The sequence below is a fragment of the Polyodon spathula genome, chromosome 24, assembly GCF_017654505.1.
Source record: "Polyodon spathula isolate WHYD16114869_AA chromosome 24, ASM1765450v1, whole genome shotgun sequence".
In the NCBI taxonomy this organism is placed as follows: Eukaryota; Metazoa; Chordata; class Actinopteri; order Acipenseriformes; family Polyodontidae; genus Polyodon; species Polyodon spathula.
Window position 1 is genome coordinate 18,076,379 of NC_054557.1, and position 16,717 is coordinate 18,093,095.

The 16,717-nt window shown below is 48.0% G+C and overlaps 2 protein-coding genes across 4 annotated transcripts; one reads left to right on the forward strand and one right to left on the reverse strand.

Annotated features, from left to right (window-relative positions):
* Positions 1-1,752: 1,752 nt before the first annotated feature.
* LOC121299191 (interferon-inducible GTPase 5-like) lies at positions 1,753-4,790 on the forward strand. Of its 2 annotated transcripts, none has more exons than XM_041226815.1 (2): positions 1,753-2,017; positions 3,492-4,790. In XM_041226815.1, the coding sequence occupies exon 2, from the start codon at positions 3,499-3,501 to the stop codon at positions 4,678-4,680; it is 1,182 nt and encodes a 393-aa protein (XP_041082749.1). In that variant the 5' UTR covers positions 1,753-2,017; positions 3,492-3,498; the 3' UTR covers positions 4,681-4,790. The 2 variants fall into 2 exon arrangements, with proteins under 2 accessions (XP_041082749.1, XP_041082748.1); XM_041226814.1 differs by having other exon boundaries at positions 1,755-2,092.
* Positions 4,791-5,481: 691 nt separating this feature from the next.
* Positions 5,482-15,798, reverse strand: smg9 (SMG9 nonsense mediated mRNA decay factor). Of its 2 annotated transcripts, none has more exons than XM_041226811.1 (14): positions 15,733-15,798; positions 15,139-15,392; positions 14,614-14,688; positions 13,989-14,226; positions 13,696-13,793; positions 13,133-13,245; positions 12,585-12,696; positions 10,779-10,874; positions 9,823-9,908; positions 8,464-8,570; positions 8,001-8,108; positions 7,743-7,862; positions 7,196-7,337; positions 5,482-5,854 (listed from the first exon to the last, which is right to left on the reverse strand). In XM_041226811.1, exons 2-14 carry the CDS (start codon positions 15,259-15,261, stop codon positions 5,776-5,778), a joined length of 1,497 nt encoding a protein of 498 aa, XP_041082745.1. In that variant the 5' UTR covers positions 15,262-15,392; positions 15,733-15,798; the 3' UTR covers positions 5,482-5,775. The 2 variants fall into 2 exon arrangements, with proteins under 2 accessions (XP_041082745.1, XP_041082746.1); XM_041226812.1 differs by having other exon boundaries at positions 15,139-15,266; positions 15,733-15,777.
* Between the last annotated feature and the right edge of the window lie 919 nt (positions 15,799-16,717).

A 16,717-nucleotide genomic window follows, 5' to 3' on the forward strand; every position in this document is an offset into this window, starting at 1 on the left:
TGTAGGTTACAAGGTATATATTATGCTTACTGGCTCTGTGTAGTGAGAACACTGCTCGGTTTCCTAACACCTGCGTGTGTCGAGTGTGTTCTCAGGTTTGCTCAGTGTGTTCAGTTCGACCTTGATTGTCTCACTGAGTCTCGTTCAGAAGTTGAGTGAAAAACTTCTACCACAGGTTGTGGTTCAATCTCTTCTAATTATAACTAGTCCTGCTCTTGTCTTTATCAATGATTATCAATAAAGTGTAAGTGAGACTCGAATGACTCATCATTTGAAACTTAATCAGATTGCATTCCTTTGATTCCAAAAAGCACAAACTCGCATGCGTTAAACTGTTATATTCAGTTACATGAGGCAGTCGCTAGACTCAAGCAGCAGATTTAAGACAACGGCAATACTCCCTTCTTTCTCCTGAGAGGAGACGGTATAGGACTCTTTCAGGGGGTGGATAGGAGATCTGGAGAGGCTGCAATAGCAGCTCACGGTTGCCTAGATCGATATACACTGAAAACATCGTTTAAAATAAGACGGGACCCCTTCTCTATGCCCTTTCACCTGTTCTTAAGAAACTGGCCATCAAACAATCTCCATCCAGCAGGACACTGTGGTATAGTGGGTCGTACTCTCTGTAATATGGTGTTCAATATATCTCCCGGCAGTATAATTATATATATATATATATATATATATATATATATATATATATATATATATATATATATATATATATATAGTCTTGTCCAAGGTTGGTATAATACACCTGTCAAAGCCATGTCTTCGATCTTATCTTTCATATACTCGGTCATGTCCATTTTTACTGTCTATACAGAGTTCACTGAACACATCTTTCAAACTCCCACTTATTCTCCACTCAGAGCTATAAAACTCTCTCGCTCCAGTCACTGGTCCACTCAGTATACATGATCACCCCAGGCACTGAAGAACTGTGCTATTAAACATGACTGACCTCTTCATTAACATTACCAATGATTGTGTTTCTTACAGGAACGAGCTGGATCACTCTGCACAGTATTACCTTTAATAAGGAATGTGTTTCAAGACCTCGACACACATGCCTGTTGTTCTCTGGGGGGTGAAATGCTTTGACTTTTCCAGGAAAGCCGTTCCTTTCACTTTCACTTTACTGTAAAATCGATTGTTTTTCATCCCTGTCATTAAAAGACTTAGTACTGTTGTCATAACAACCACGTTGCCCGGAGATTTTTGCATGTAAAATGGAACAGATTTTCTAGACTGATGTCATTCCTGCTCCACCCAGTTGCAAATATACCTGCACCGATTTCAAAAGAACCCCTTTCTGACTGTGCTAGAAATGAAACCACAGCGTTCACTGTGCTGGTCTCCATGCTTTAGTTTTTAAATCAAAACCCACTCACCCATTACAAAATCAGTGCATGTGCTAACCTTTATGCACTTGAAAAGCCTGATTGGCTGTCCAGTTTGTTTACATCCCCAAGAGGTAGTTTTGGCCGTACGAACACAAGCCAGGGCATCGGTTAATGGTAACCCATCCCCTCTCCTCGCCACTCTCTGTGTAAAGGAGTGGCTACTAGCCTGCGTTCAAAGTCCATTGCGACTTGATCACCTCTAATCCTGGTTTCTGTGCTGTGCTTAACAGCAGTCTTGGTTCAAGGTTAGCGCTGTCAACTCTATTCTGATTGAAAAGGCTTGAATCAAGCCCCTCCTGGTGTAAATCAAACGGACCCCTGGTAAAACCTTACCTACAGTTAATTAAACAGTTCTGGTTTCTTATGCCGAGGGAAAGTTTTTATGAAAACTCCACACAAAGGAATCAGTTCACTTGTCTGCAGCGCTGAAACGGTTAAGCAAAGCAGCTTCTCTCAACTGGAGCTCTAGAGCTGTAGGCGGGACTCACAGCCACTGAAACCAGCAGCAGGGAGGGAGCTGTTCAGAAGGGAGGAAGCGGTTCACATCTGGCACGGCAGACAGAGGTGTCGTGTTCATTTGTAGCTCGTGAGGACTGGACCGGGCTGCTGTGAGTTCTTCTTCTCCTTTTCAACTTTTGCAAACAGTTTGCCTGCGTTGTGAACTAAGACTCGTCAAGCTCAAGGTAGAAGTGTTTTTCTCTTCAATAGACAGGAATGGTTTGTGTTCCTTAAATCAAACAAGAATTGTACTTTAAAAAAAAAAAGTGTATTTAGTTCTAGAGTTACTTTATTTCATATTTGAAAATGACACAGGGAAGAAAAAAAATGCTCAAAAATATCGCAATTTTTGTTGTTGCTGGCTCTTACTTATTTATTTTTTGATACTATGAACGTGGTGCTTGTTTGAATGCAGCCTCTGATTCTCAATGATTGTAAGTAACCGGTAGGGAGGAGGCGTGCAGACTGGATTAGACTGTTAATGCTGCCACCTTGCGTCACGGGAACTGCATTCAGGACCACCGACCATTGGACACTGTGAAGTGCACTGAGAGTGTGTGTGTATATATATATATATATATATATATATAATATATATATATATATATATATATATATATATATAAACACACACACACACACATATATATAATATATATATATATATATATATAAAATATATATATATATATATATATATATATATATATATTATATACTGTCTGAAAACCGAACTAATAGTTTCTTGTGAATAATAATAATAATAATAATAATAATAATAATAATAATAGTTTTACATTTCTTAGTGTTGTAAATGCTTTAAGCACTGGTCACAGAATTGTGATATTGAAGTTTGACTTTGACAGGATTGCCGTCAGCCTGCACCCCGTTAGCACAACAGTGTGGCTCGTTCAGCTTGGGTTACCTGGGTCTGGGATCAGAGGGATCTTTATGTGGAAGAAAAACATTTTTATATTTATTAAATATAATGAGTTCTGTTTGGAAATCTCCCTCCCGACCTGTGAGGGCACGAAACAGCGAAAGGGAAAGTCTTTGGACGGGCTGGCCTGACAGTTCATTTCCAGGGTCGGGAAGTCGGTCAGCCTGGATGGAAGCGAGACTCTGTTGGAGGAACGTATTGACCTGGAGGGTAAATGAGGTAGCAGCTGCAAGCAATAGACGCAGCTGGAATAGTTTACCAAGGGGTCATGCAGGATAGCATCAAGGGGGCCGGAGACTCAGTGATCTTTTCCTTCGGTTGGTTTTGGGTTAGAAACTGGAAGGACCATGAGAGACGAAGTCTGGACTGGTGTGTGTTTCTAATTGTGTGTTTTAAATACTGTGTGTATTATTTACAGGACTGCAACCCTTTTTCTATACTGCACAATACACATGGTGGTGTACTGCAAGCTCGTTAGTACTTACTGTCTGGTCATCAGACCCTTGGATTATAAACAGATACTAAACAAACCTTTTCACCCGGACTTTGTTGTCTGTTGGTTTCTTGGGATTACTGCACCTGCTCACTATCAGCAGCTGTGTTGCTATAAGCCTATAATATTGTTTTACTACTTCTTGTTTCAGATTAACCATGGCTGAATTCGGTTTCGAGGAGATTGGTGAGGATGAGATACAGCAAGCAATGGAATCTGGGGGTTTAGCAGGGGCTGCCAAACACATCCAGGCTTATCTGGAGTCGCTAGACAGCGTGGAGGTCAACATCGCCATCACCGGGGAGTCGGGAGCAGGCAAGTCCTCCTTCGTCAATGCCTTCAGAGGACTGGAGGAGCAGGACGAGGGGGCAGCCCCGACCGGGGTGGTGGAGACCACCATGGAGCCCAAGGAGTACCCGCACCCCAAGTTTCCCAACGTCACGATCTGGGATCTTCCAGGGATCGGAACACCGAACTTCAAAGCAGATGAATACCTGGAGCAGGTGAACTTCCAGCGCTACGACTTCTTCATCATCATCGCGTCCGAGCGCTTCCGGTCCAGCAACGCGACGCTCGCCATGAAGATCCAGGAGATGAAGAAGAAGTTCTACTTCGTCCGCTCCAAGATCGACGACAACCTCAGGGCGGAGAGCAGAAAGAGAGGCTACAGCGAGGAGAAGACTTTGGACCAGATCAGACAAGACTGCGTCAAGTGCCTGCAGGACCATGGCGTGAAGGAGCCGCTGGTCTTTCTGATCTCCAGCTTCGACCTGCACCTCTACGACTTCAACAAACTGGAAGAGACCCTGGAGAACGAGCTCCCCGAACACAAGAGGCACATCCTGCTGCTCTCCCTGCCCAACATCTCCCTGCAGGTTTTGAAGCGGAAGCAGGAAGCGCTGAGAGCCAGGATCTGGAAACTAGCTGCCCTTTCGTGCGGGGTCGCCGTCGTGCCCATCCCCGGTCTCTCTGTAGTTTGTGATGTCACTATCTTGGTTAAAGAGCTGAGTTTTTACTACAACACTTTCAGCCTGGATGAGGAATCCCTTCAGAGCCTGGCCCAGAGGGTGAATAAACCAGTGGAAGATCTGAAGTCAGTGATCAAATCCCCGCTGGCGAAGGAGCTATCGGCCGACGTGGTCCTCAAGCTGCTGACGAAGGCAGTAGGAGGAGGGCTCATGGTGGTGGAGTACTGGGCCAGCACCTTCCCCATCTTTGGATCTGCAGTGGCGGGAGGGATCTCGTTCGGAACCACCTATCACATGCTGAAGAGCTGCTTGGAGGAGCTAGGAGAGGATTCCTGCAACGTGCTGAAAAAGGCGTTTGAAACGGAGGTCTGATGAAGGGAATCCAGTACCTGCACGCTGTTAAACAAACCCAGTCGAAATGCTGGACTATCTTTATTTTATTTCTTATCCAGTACCCTAATAAATGTGTCAGTTTGAATATATTTGTTTTCCCCTCCTCAGTAAATCTAGTCATTTAATGTTTTGTTTTCACTGTTGCATTTTCTGTAATTTTCCCACACACATTATATATATATAAATATAAAATTTCCATTTTCAGAAATCAGCGATACAGAAAGGCCCTCGTGTGTGTGTGAAGATGTCAGAGACTCTCTTTAATCAGGCATCTTAAACAGCCTCCTGTGTTTTACCATTTGTGACTAGGGGTCCCTTTTCTCTTCCTAGTTTAAATTGATTGATGTGTGGTCTATTAAAAGTCAGCAATTAAAATCAGACAATCGCTCAGTCACAAATTTTCAGCTCCAGTGGATTGATTTCACATGCACAACAAACCAAGACTACTGTCTGTGTGTGTGTGTGTGTGTGTGTGTGTGTGTGTGTGTGTGTGTGTGTGTGTGTGTGTGTGTGTGTGTGTGTGTGTGTGTGTGTACACAGAGGCATACAGGGTTATATATATATTCAGTAATAACACACCTGCCTGTTGTTCTCTGGGGGGTGAAATGCTTTGACTTTTCCAGGAAAGCCGTTCCTTTCACTTTCACTTTACTGTAAAATTGGTTGTTTTCTCTTCTGTCATTAAAAGACTTGACCGTTGTCGTAACAACCCTGGAACTCCTGTCAATCATTTACAATGAAGTGATTTTTATAAACTGATTCACACAGCGCAACAAATCATTCTCAACAAAGAATTCGTGTTTTCACCCACATAGTGTACATAACATTTTAACACTTGAAAATCGACAGCTTCCACAAACAAAGTCCGCTGGCAGTTGAACGAGCCTGCAGCCGCTCTCTCTCTGGAGCGAGACGCTCATCTCAGCCCCACCCCTGTATCGTCCTGGAGGGGTCGGCACCCAGACCCCAAACACAGAGGTGTTTCTGAATCCTCAGCTGGAGCACGAACAAGATCCTCCCCTCCTTGCCATCATCTCCATGGCGACGGGAACCCCCCCCCCCCCAAAGAGAACCTCACGACAGCAGCCGGCTGTACTCCGAGAGAGCCGAGGACTTCTTCACCCCCTCCCAAATCCGGGCAGCGTAGTGGAACCTGCAGGACACGGAGCGTTTCAAATCAGAGAGGCCATTCACCCAGCCGGTCCGGCACCGGGTCCTGGGAGCGGGCCGGGACTCTGTCAAAACGGGTCTTCAAGCATCACAAACAAGGCTAGTATCCTGTCCTCACATGCTAGAGGTGTAGCTAGAGGACGGGGTGTGTGTCTCTTTCTCTCGTGTCATTGCTGCTGTACTCGCCAGTTCTCAGTGTGGACGGGGTGTGTGTCTCTCTCTCGTGTCATTGCTGCTGTACTCGCCAGTTCTCAGTGTGGACGGGGTGTGTGTGTATCTCTCTCTCGTGTCATTGCTGCTGTACTCGCCAGTTCTCAGTGTGGACGGGGTGTGTGTGTCTCTCTCTCTCTCTCTCTCGTGTCATTGCTGCTGTACTCGCCAGTTCTCAGTGTGGACGGGGTGTGTGTCTCTCTCTCGTGTCATTGCTGCTGTACTCACCAGTTCTCAGTGAGGACGGGGTGTGTGTCTCTCTCTCTCTCGCTCTGTCTCTCTCTCTCTCGTGTCATTGCTGCTGTACTCGCCAGTTCTCAGTGTGGACGGGGTGTGTGTCTCTCTCGCATGAGGTGTGGACGGGGGTCTGTGGTCTCTCCTCTCGTGTCATTGCTGCTAAGATCGCCAGTTCTCAGTGTGGACGGGGTGTCTGTGGTCTCTCTCTCCTCTCGCTCTCTCTGGGTGTGGCGGGCTCTCCTCCCTCGTGTCATTGCTGCTGTACTCGCCAGTTCTCAGTGTGGACGGGGTGTGTGTCTCTCTCTCGTGTCATTGCTGCTGTACTCGCCAGTTCTCAGTGTGGACGGGGTGTGTGTCTCTCTCTCGTGTCATTGCTGCTGTACTCGCCAGTTCTCAGTGTGACGGGGTGTGTCTCTCTCTCTCTCTCTCTCTCTCTCTCTCTCTCTCTCTCTCTCTGTCATTGCTGCTGTACTCGCCTCTCTCGGGGTGTGTGTGTGTCTCTCTCTAGTGTCATTGCTGCTGTACTCGCCAGTTCTTCTCAGTGAGGACGGGGTGTGTGTGTGTCTCTCTCTCTAGTGTCTCTGTCTGTACTCCGCCAGTTCTTCTCCACTGAAGTGCAGTTGTCTCAGTCGGGGTGTCTCTGTGTCTCTCTCTAGTGTCATTGCTGCTGTACTCACCAGTTCTTCTCAGTGAGGACGGGGTGTGTGTGTGTCTCTCTCTAGTGTCATTGCTGCTGTACTCGCCAGTTCTTCTCAGTGAGGACGGGGGTGTGTGTGTGTCTCTCTCTCTCTAGTGTCATTGCTGCTGTACTCACCAGTTCTCAGCGAGGACGGGGTGTGTGTGTATCTCTCTCTAGTGTCATTGCTGCTGTACTCACCAGTTCTTCTCAGTGAGGATGGTGTGTGAGAGCTGAGAGCGGGACATGGACAGCACCTGGCTCCTCAGCTTGGACACCAGGGAGGTGAAGCTGGGGTGCCCCCTGTACCCCGGCAGCAGGGAGAAGAGGGGCGCGCCGGAGCCTGAGGGAACACAGACAAAAAAAAAAAAACACACCGCTTTCATACAACTTCAAGATCTACAAAACAGCCTAAAGTGTCTGGTCTCAAATCTATCCTAAGAGGAGGAGACCTCTTTTCAGCTCCCCTGCAGCTGAGAAGTTCTGATCCCCCGAACACAGTCACAACGTTGTGCTGCTGCTCTGAAAAAAACACAACGTTCCCTTCCTCATCACCGCTTAAACTAACGAAACACTCTCAAAACTGGGTTTCAGGCCACTGCGCGGCACACCAGGCAGGAAGGCTTGGGGGTCTGATACAGCAACCTCAGATTCCTCCTGGAACCAGCTTTCAAGCCACTTGCTCCTGATTCAAGTGTGCTGGTGTTCCCCCAGTTTAAGAAAGCCCTTCGTCCAAACAGCCTCTCACCTGCTCTGGCCTCGTCCCCCTCGCTGTCCATCACAGGGAGGAGGAACAGGTTCACCTCCGTCCCCAGGTAGTCTCTGGGCAGGCCGGGGAAGATGTTGCAGTCCAGCATGGAGAGATTCCCTGGGAAACGAAGCACAGCGAGTCAGAGACGCACAAACAAGCAGATCAGAAACACTCAGAAAGAGAGAGAGGGTGGCGGTGCAGCGAGGCTCTGCTGTGAAATGTTTGACGGCAGCGTGTTGACAGGTTCGCTGGTACCTTTGTATTTGAGGTGCGAGTGCATCATGAGCTTGTCAATCACGCTGTGCATCTTCTTCAAGGTCCGAGGACAGAAGTCATCCCTTCTGGATCTGTTCTGCAGGAAGACTGAGGGGGAGACAGAGAGAATGAAAGAAAGAGTGGACTACGTGCAATATCTAAAAACAGGAGAATATATAGAATTACTGTCTATTTACTGTTGACATGCCAGCCGGATAGTGAATTAATCAGAGTGATGAGTTACTGAATACTGAACTATATAGTAAAGGGAGCTGAGAGACACGCGCTGGCCTCCCCTGGTTCGCCCCAGTTTCCCCAGTTTCCCCAGGGTCCCCCCAGTTTCCCCATGGTCCCCCCCCCCAGTTTCCCCCATGGTACCCCCCCCCCCGGTGTGGGGGGGTCTGTGGTTCCCCCCAGGGGGGGTTCTCCCCGTGGTCCCCCCCGGGGTCCCCTCGGCTCTCACCGATGTGTGGGTAGTACTCGCTGCCCTCGTCAGCCCCCGAGGAGCCGCTGGACTCGTGGCTGGTGGACGGGGTCGACGGCTTCAGCATCTCCGCAGTCTGCAGGAACCTGGAGTCATGACAAGAGGAGGAGTGAGGACTGGAAACACACGCGCATGCACGCACGCAAGCAAGCACGCACGAGGAGTCGAGCCAGAAACACACGCACATGCAGAGCACCGAGGACTGGAAACACACACGCACGCACGCACACGCAGAAGGACCACCGAGGAGTCGAGCCAGAAACACACAGGCACGCGCACACACACACACACACACACACACACACGAGGAGCACCAAGGAGTCGAGCCAAAAACGCACGCACACACAGAGCACTGAGGACTGGAACACAAACACACACACACACACACACACACACACACACACACACGCAGAGCAGAGCACTGGACACACACAACACACACACACACACACACACACACGCAGAGCACCGAGGACTGGAAACACACACACACACACACACATGCACACACACGAGGACGCGAGCACGTAGAGCACCGATTGACTGGAAACACACACACGCACGCAGAGCACCAGATGACCCGAAACACACACACAGGACTGGAAACACACACACACACACACAGAGCACCGAGGACTGGAAACACACACACACACACGCACGCAGAGCACCGAGGACTGGAAACACACACACACACACACACACACACACACACACACACACACACACACCGTCTCGTGGCTCCTGCACCGAGGACTGTGTGGTGTGTGTGTGACACGGTGCGCAAGAACCGTGAGCTCCTGACCTTTGTGTCCTGGCGCACCACACAACACATATGTGTGTGCAGAGCACTCGTGGCTCCTGACACAAACACACGCAACACACTCAAACGCAGAGCCACGTGCTGGAGCACCGAGGACTGGAAACACACACACACGATCACACAAAGCACCACTGGACTGGAAACACACAAGCAGTCACGCAGTGCTTCGTTGGAAACAGCACACTGTCCGATTGTGTGGCACAAAGACCAAACACACACACACACACACACACACGCACGCACGCAGAGCACCGAGGACTGGAAACACACACACACACACACACTCGTGGGTCTCGTGGCTCCTGACCTTGTGTGTGTGTGTGTGTGCTTGCGTCTCGTGGGCTCCCTGACCTTTGTGTGTGTTGTGGTGTCTCAGATCCTCTCCACTGGAAAAACACACACACACACACACACGCACGCACGCACGCACGCAGAGCACCGAGGACTGGAAGGTTCTACAGGTTCTGAAATCCTGGAGGTCCGAATGCCTGTATTCAGAGCGGCGCTGTGGTTACCTGTAGAGGCTGAGGTCCGTGAACCAGTCCTGCACCACGAGCACCACATGACACACAGTGAAGAGGAAGGCAGCCACCTGCAGGGACTGGGGGAGGCAGGGTTAGCTTCAGGGTTACAAGACAGCAGCACAGAGGCAAGAGTCCACATTCAACTAAACTGGAGGACCATTTAAACATTAAAAAAAAAAAAAACAGGACCAGCCATTTCACTGTTTCAAATATATGAAGGCTTTAGGGTTAACAGCATTGATCTTGAAATACTGCAAATAAACACAGTGAAGACACTGACAAAGGACAGAGGCAAGTAAAAACAACAATGCAGGTAATGAAACAGACCTGAAAGGGGCGATAGCCCTCCTGTATGTATGTATACAGTATCTACATATATAATACATGGATGAAGGGTAGATTTGCATCCTGAGCCATTCCGAAAAAAGGCATAATATCACATTAGTGACATCAAAGAGAGAGAATTCCTCTAGAGGAAAACATGCTTGAACTTGGACCCATTCGACTCCGACAGCATCGCTTTCAAACAATGATGTGAAGCTGGTGCATTCGTATCTCAGAGAAACGGGAAATTAAAACAAGGCAAAGACAAATCATCCAAATCAAGCTGAAGCGCTAATGGATAACGAGACAGAACGTCTGCACAGCCCTGAAACACGAGGCTTAAAAAAAACACCCGACTGACCCTCTGAACCTCGTCTTCTTTAATATCAGCATCGCGAGGGGGTCCGAGGATTAGAAAAAATAACAGACGCGCCTCTTCAGTGAGTTACAGGAAAACAATCCAATCCCGGGTCTCTGAGACAGTTTAGAAACTCCGCCCTTGCTCTCATAGTTTATGACATCACAGAAACCCTGGATGGAATAATCTTCCTGTAACTCACTGAAGTCTCAGTCTCTCTCTCTCTCTCTCTCTCTCTCTCTCTCTCTCTCTCTCTCTCTCTCACCTGCATCTCCACGTAGGTGTGTGGCAGGTTGTACTCTGGGGGCAACTTGCGGTCGTTATTGATCAAGTGGTCCAATATGGAAGGGCTCAGAATGGGCTGAGAGAGAGAGAGAGAGAGAGAGACATTATTGTTATTTGTTTACTTAGCAGACGCCTGTATCCAAGGCGACTTAGAGACTAGGGTGTGCGAGCTGTGCGAGCTGTGCATCGGCCACAGAGTCACTCACAGCAACCCCTCGCCTGCAGGACGGTCCCAAGGAGGTTACGTGGCTTGCTCAAGGTCGCTGGATTATCTTGCTCACACAGAACAAACAGGCCAACAGGCACATGCTGCCTGAGTGTCCAGGAATATGATCCTCTCTCTCTCTCTCTGCAGCCCTCCTCACCTGAGTGTCCAGGAATATGATCCTCTCTCTCTCTCTCTCTCTCTCTCTCTCTCTCTGCTAATGAATCCTCTCTCTCCTCTCTGCACCCTCCTCACTAGTGTGACAGGTCCAGGTCCTATATGATTCTCCTCTCTCTCTCTCTGCAGCCCTCCTCACCTGAGTGTCCAGGAATATGATCCTCTCTCTCTCTCTGCAGCCCTCCTCACCTGAGTGTCCAGGAATATGATCCTCTCTCTCTCTCTGCAGCCCTCCTCACCTGAGTGTCCAGGAATATGATCCTCTCTCTCTCTCTGCAGCCCTCCTCACCTGAGTGTCCAGGAATATGATCCTCTCTCTCTCTCTCTCTCTCTCTCTCTCTCTCTCAGTGAGACTCGCACGTCATTGTACCTAGGGTCCAGGTGGACACACAGGTCTCCAGGTCCTTATACTAGTGGCTCTCTCTCTCTCTCTGCAGCCCTCCTCACCTGAGCGTCCAGGAATATGATCCTCTCTCCTCTCTCTCTCTCTCTCTCTCTCTCCCTCCTCACCTGAGCGTCCAGGAATATGATCCTCTCTCTCTCTATGCAGCCCTCCTCACCTGAGTGTCCATGAATATGTCTCTCTCTCTCTCTCTCTCTGCAGCCCTCCTCACCTGAGTGTCCAGGAATATGATCCTCTCTCTCTCTCTGCAGCCCTCCTCACCTGAGTGTCCAGGAATATGATCCTCTCTCTCTCTCTGCGCTTCGGCCCTCCTCACCTCAGGAATATGATCCTCTCTCTAGGAGAGAGAGCCCTCCGGTCGGGAGTGAGTATACTCACAGGTCCTTATACTCCTCTCTGAGCGTCCAGAGAAGATCTCCTCCGGAGTGACTCTCTCAGTCCTTATACTCCCAGCTTCCTTCGCTGACTTCTCTCTCTCTCTCTCTCTCTCTCTCTCTGCAGCCCTCCTCACCTGAGTGTCCAGGAATATGATCCTCTCTCTCTCTCTCTCTCTCTCTCTCTCTCTCTCCCGGAATAGGATCCGCTCTCTCTCTCTCTCTCTCTCTCTCTCTGCAGCCCTCCTCACCTGAGCGTCCAGGAATATGATCCTCTCTCTCTCTCTCTCTCTCTCTCTGCAGCCCTCCTCACCTGAGTGTCCAGGAATATGATCCTCTCTCTCTCTCTCTGCAGCCCTCCTCACCTGAGTGTCCAGGAATATGATCCTCTCTCTCTCTCTGCAGCCCTCCTCACCTGAGTGTCCAGGAATATGATCCTCTCTCTCTCTATGCAGCCCTCCTCACCTGAGTGTCCAGGAATATGATCCTCTCTCTCTCTCTCTGCAGCCCTCCTCACCTGAGCGTCCAGGAATATGATCCTCTCTCTCTCTCTGCAGCTCTCCTCACCCGAGTGTCCAGGAATATGATCCTCTCTCTCTCTCTCTCTCTCTCTGCAGCCCTCCTCACCTGAGTGTCCAGGAATATGATCCTCTCCTGGGTTATGAAGAAGTCGATGCCGCTGCTCTGGTTCCCTCCGCGCTCTTTAATCTCCTGGCTCTGGGTCCGGAACACGTACGACCTGCAGGGGAATATTAAAAACATTTTAAAAAAGGAACAGAAAATAACACAGGAAACAGAAAAGGTGCAGATTACTGAGGGCTGTGAAAGAGGCACCTGTAAGTGATCGTTTAAATCAACTGACTGACCCCAAACATTTAGTCAGGTCATTTTCACAGGCAAATAGATGAAAGCTATACCTGTTCCCTAGAACAGTAAGATCACTTGATAAGAATCGCAATTCCCTCCCCTGCAACAGACAGGGACGGAACTCCCATTACATAGCACTGCGATCCAGTCCTGGTTTTAATACAGGTTTAAAAAGACACACCCGAGCTTGTTAACTACACACACTGTGGCTGACTAATCAAGCTGGTAGTGAATCCCGGACTGGGTGAGGCTGCTCTGCAAGGGGTGTCTAGTTGCCAGCCCTGCACAGGTGTTACATTTCCTCTCACCGCTGGTCCTCCTCGGGGGTGTTGGCTGACAGCAGTGACATGACCGTGGACTTCCCAGTGCCCTGCAGTCCTATCACCCCCACCACCAGCATGTCTGTCTGGTCCAGAAGATACTGCGGACGACAGCAAAGAACAAACAAAGTACTTCAACGCCTCAGGGTTTGTCATTTCATGAGCTCTGCACAAAAAAATAACAACTCATCTTACATGAACCTAATTCAAAACTAGAAAAAAAACACAGCAATGTCTGAAAGGGTTTTTCAAACACTAATACTTAGTATGGCCACCTGTGGCATCAAGAAGAGCTTGGCATCTTTTTGGCAAAGTGTCTGTGTGCTTTCTCACAATCTCTGGTGAGACTTGATTCCACTTTTTCTTTAAGTTGTATCCATAGACTTGCTTTTGTCAAGTCCGATAAACTCCAGACGCAACAGGGTGTTTGAATACATTTGCACACTACTGTAGTTATAGATATATAATTCAGCATCTGTCCTTCACATAATAACCCTGCTGCAGTACAGAGGAACGTGTGGAAGATGTTCCTGTGCTGCTCCTGGCCTCACCTCCATGGCGCTGTCGCACCAGTTCATCTGCTCGTCCACCAGTTTGATACTGTGCTTCATCTTCTCCGGGGGCAGGAGTTTCGCCTGGCCAATCACAGCTGCGGGTGCACAGGAATCGGCCAATCGTGAGAGGCGGGAGGGCACAATCAGGCACAACACTGACAGATACTCCTAAAGAACTCTTAACACCTGAGCTAGTTATGATCACACACTATGGCTATTGCAGCTGGTACTGAAAACCTGGAGTGGGTGAAAAGGCTGCGCAACAGCAGTCTATCCCTGCTTATACTCACGGTCCACTGAGCCGCTGGGCGCTGCCGAGGCCATGCCCCGGTTCTGGATCTGGTAGACCGGCTGGGTGGGGCGCTGGCCCTCCTTCTCCACCTTGGCTGTGATGCCAGGGGCCTGGGCGGCTCCATCGACGGGCAGGGCCGGCTTCCCCTCCTCCCGGGACTTGATCAGAACGATCGGCTTCTCCACAGAGGCGCTGCTGCTGCTGCTGCTGGGAGCCCCGGTCTGGCTGGGTTTAGACTGGAACACAACAGCGGGGATGGAAATGAGACTGCCACTGGAAGAGGAGAGCTGAAGAAAATGCCCTTGTCTTGTGCAGCCTTTAACTGCACCGATCGATGTATGAAAGGGCAGGACAATATCGATCTATTCATCTGTGCCTACCTATCATTGTCATACTGCAGGGATGGAAATAAGGCTCCCACTGCACAGCAGCCGGTGTCACTAGGAGTTTAATAATAAGACATGCCTGAGCGTGTTACCGAGACACACTGGGGGCTGATCAAGCTGGCAGTAAAACCTGGACTGGGTGACACTGCTGTACAATAGGAGTCTTATTCCCAGCCCAAATACAAAGAATAAACCGTTCAGTACGTTTTCTCACTGGTCTGTAAAGCGCAGCCTTACCCTCTCCCCCGGGGGCTTGGCGAGAATGATGGGCGTCTTCTGCAGCGTGGGACCCAACGACTCCTCACTCCCATCCTGGTCATCAAAACACAGCAAGAGCATCGAAATGAGAGAGGCAACAATTGAGCAGCACACCTGTGAATCTGACACAGGACGGGTTTGTTTCCAAAATACAAAACAAGACTGTTAGATTCCCGGGGATGGGAATCCGACTCCTATTGCACAGCAGTTCCACTCATTCCAGGTTTTAATGCAAGTTCGGTTCGCCACAGTGTAGAGGTAACTAGCTCAGGTGTGTCTTGTTAAATTCATAGTAAAACCTGGAATTGGTCAAACTGCTATGCAATGATAGTCTTATTCCTAACACTGGATAATTAGATATTTATTTTGTCACAGATATTTTCTGGGACGAACATGCATGATTTTTGTGTGTGTTTGTATATTCTTATACATTCAAATATTTAATTTTGAACAACAACAAAAAAAAAATCATTTTAAAACTGCAACAAACTGTATCGCACTCACCCGCCGCTCTCTCCCCGGGCCCGAAAGGTTCTGCCCAGGCATCCCGGGATCTCTCTCTCGCCTCCTCCTCCGCCTGCGACCCGGTCCGTACATCCCGGGCTGACTGTGACCCGACTCGGACATCCTCGCTGCCGGCAAAGACAAATCACACAGACACGACCGAGGAGCCTTCAGCAACTTTATTCACGCGTCTTAATCCAGAGACTGGGGAAAGCTTCTTGGATTTAGTCGGGCTGCTTCAAACACCCGGTTGCCTGTCAAACATAACATTTGTAACAAATTGTGGAGTCTCAGACCGACTTACTTTATTCATATTCATATTCATATATCATATATATATATATATATATATATATATATATATTACATCAACTTAATTATAATCATCAGATTCGTCTTTAAATTTGAATTAACGCTATACCGTTCTTCAATGCTGGTACTGTAACGATATTTCATTAATCTACAAAGAAAGCACACACACGCACGTTAAATCAGCATTGGGAGAGAAACGGCACAGCCATCAAGTAACTATAATCAATTAGCAGTAATTAATTAATTGACGATTTGTGTTTTTATAACTCGACAGCAGCTCACCTTCCTGTCAACACAACGCGACCCGGTCCGCAGGGCGCACACACACACACACGGCTCGGGTAGGAAACAAGCTCTGGAATCTGAGGTTCCGCTACAGTCAAACGCCGGCCAAATTTTTTAAAATACAAATAAATCAATGAATCAATAGTTGATGAAAAACACAGAAAAAGCAGGTGTCACTGTATACACAACTGTAGTCGTAATTCTACAGTTCGGTTTAAATAAATTGCAAAGCAGAGCACATTTATTTTTTCATAAACAATATTATTATTATTGTTATTATTAATTATTTTACAAATATAATCGGCCACTATAAGAAATTAGCATAATATAATAACCCCAATTGGGGTTTGTACCTTTTGACCGTATCAAACACGAATTATGATTTAAATGTTTAGATCTTTTGCTCAGTGAAACACCCGTTGTGGGCATGGATCTGACGGTGTAAGTAATGTTATATAATATTAAAATATTTTTTTTTTATATATATATATATATATTAATATATATTTATTTTGTTCATAAAGGAGTCACGTTTTTATGATCATGTTCTACCCCTTGGCCGTATCGTTAGAATTTATAAAGCTGATCTTCAACACCCGCTATACATGCCGTTTCTGTGTTAGTTCATGCAAAGCTTAGTCACTTTGTGTGTGTGTGTTGTATTGCACAGGTTCCTGTGACAGTCACTGATGAAGACCAGGATGTTATTTCACTGGGCATGGTGAAGATGGAAGCTGATGAAGGCTGGGAAGATGAAAGGGAGGCGGTGGAATTGGGGGTTACTCACGTAAATACCTCAGAGGCCCCACTTTTTTGCAACTTTAAACTAACCACCCAAAAAAAAAAAAAAAAAAAAAAAACGTGGTCAAGTGGACAACTAAAAGCTAAACAAAACTATAGCCAAGCCATTCTGCCCTGGGATGTTGACTGATCGAATTGATCAGTCGTTGGTGAGGGCCGGCCCTTTCGTACACAAGTGTGT

Excerpts from the sequence above, each read along its gene's own strand:
- LOC121299191 (XM_041226815.1), top strand. The coding sequence starts at position 3,499 with ATGGCTGAATTCGGTTTCGAGGAGATTGGTGAGGATGAGATACAGCAA.
- smg9 (XM_041226811.1), bottom strand. The coding sequence starts at position 15,261 with ATGTCCGAGTCGGGTCACAGTCAGCCCGGGATGTACGGACCGGGTCGC. Across the intron at positions 14,689-15,138 it reads GCCCGGGGAGAGAGCGGCGG|GATGGGAGTGAGGAGTCGTT; the intron begins GTGAGTGCGATA and ends TTTGATGACCAG. Across the intron at positions 10,875-12,584 it reads TCATATTCCTGGACACTCAG|CCCATTCTGAGCCCTTCCAT; the intron begins GTGAGGAGGGCT and ends TCTCTCTCTCAG.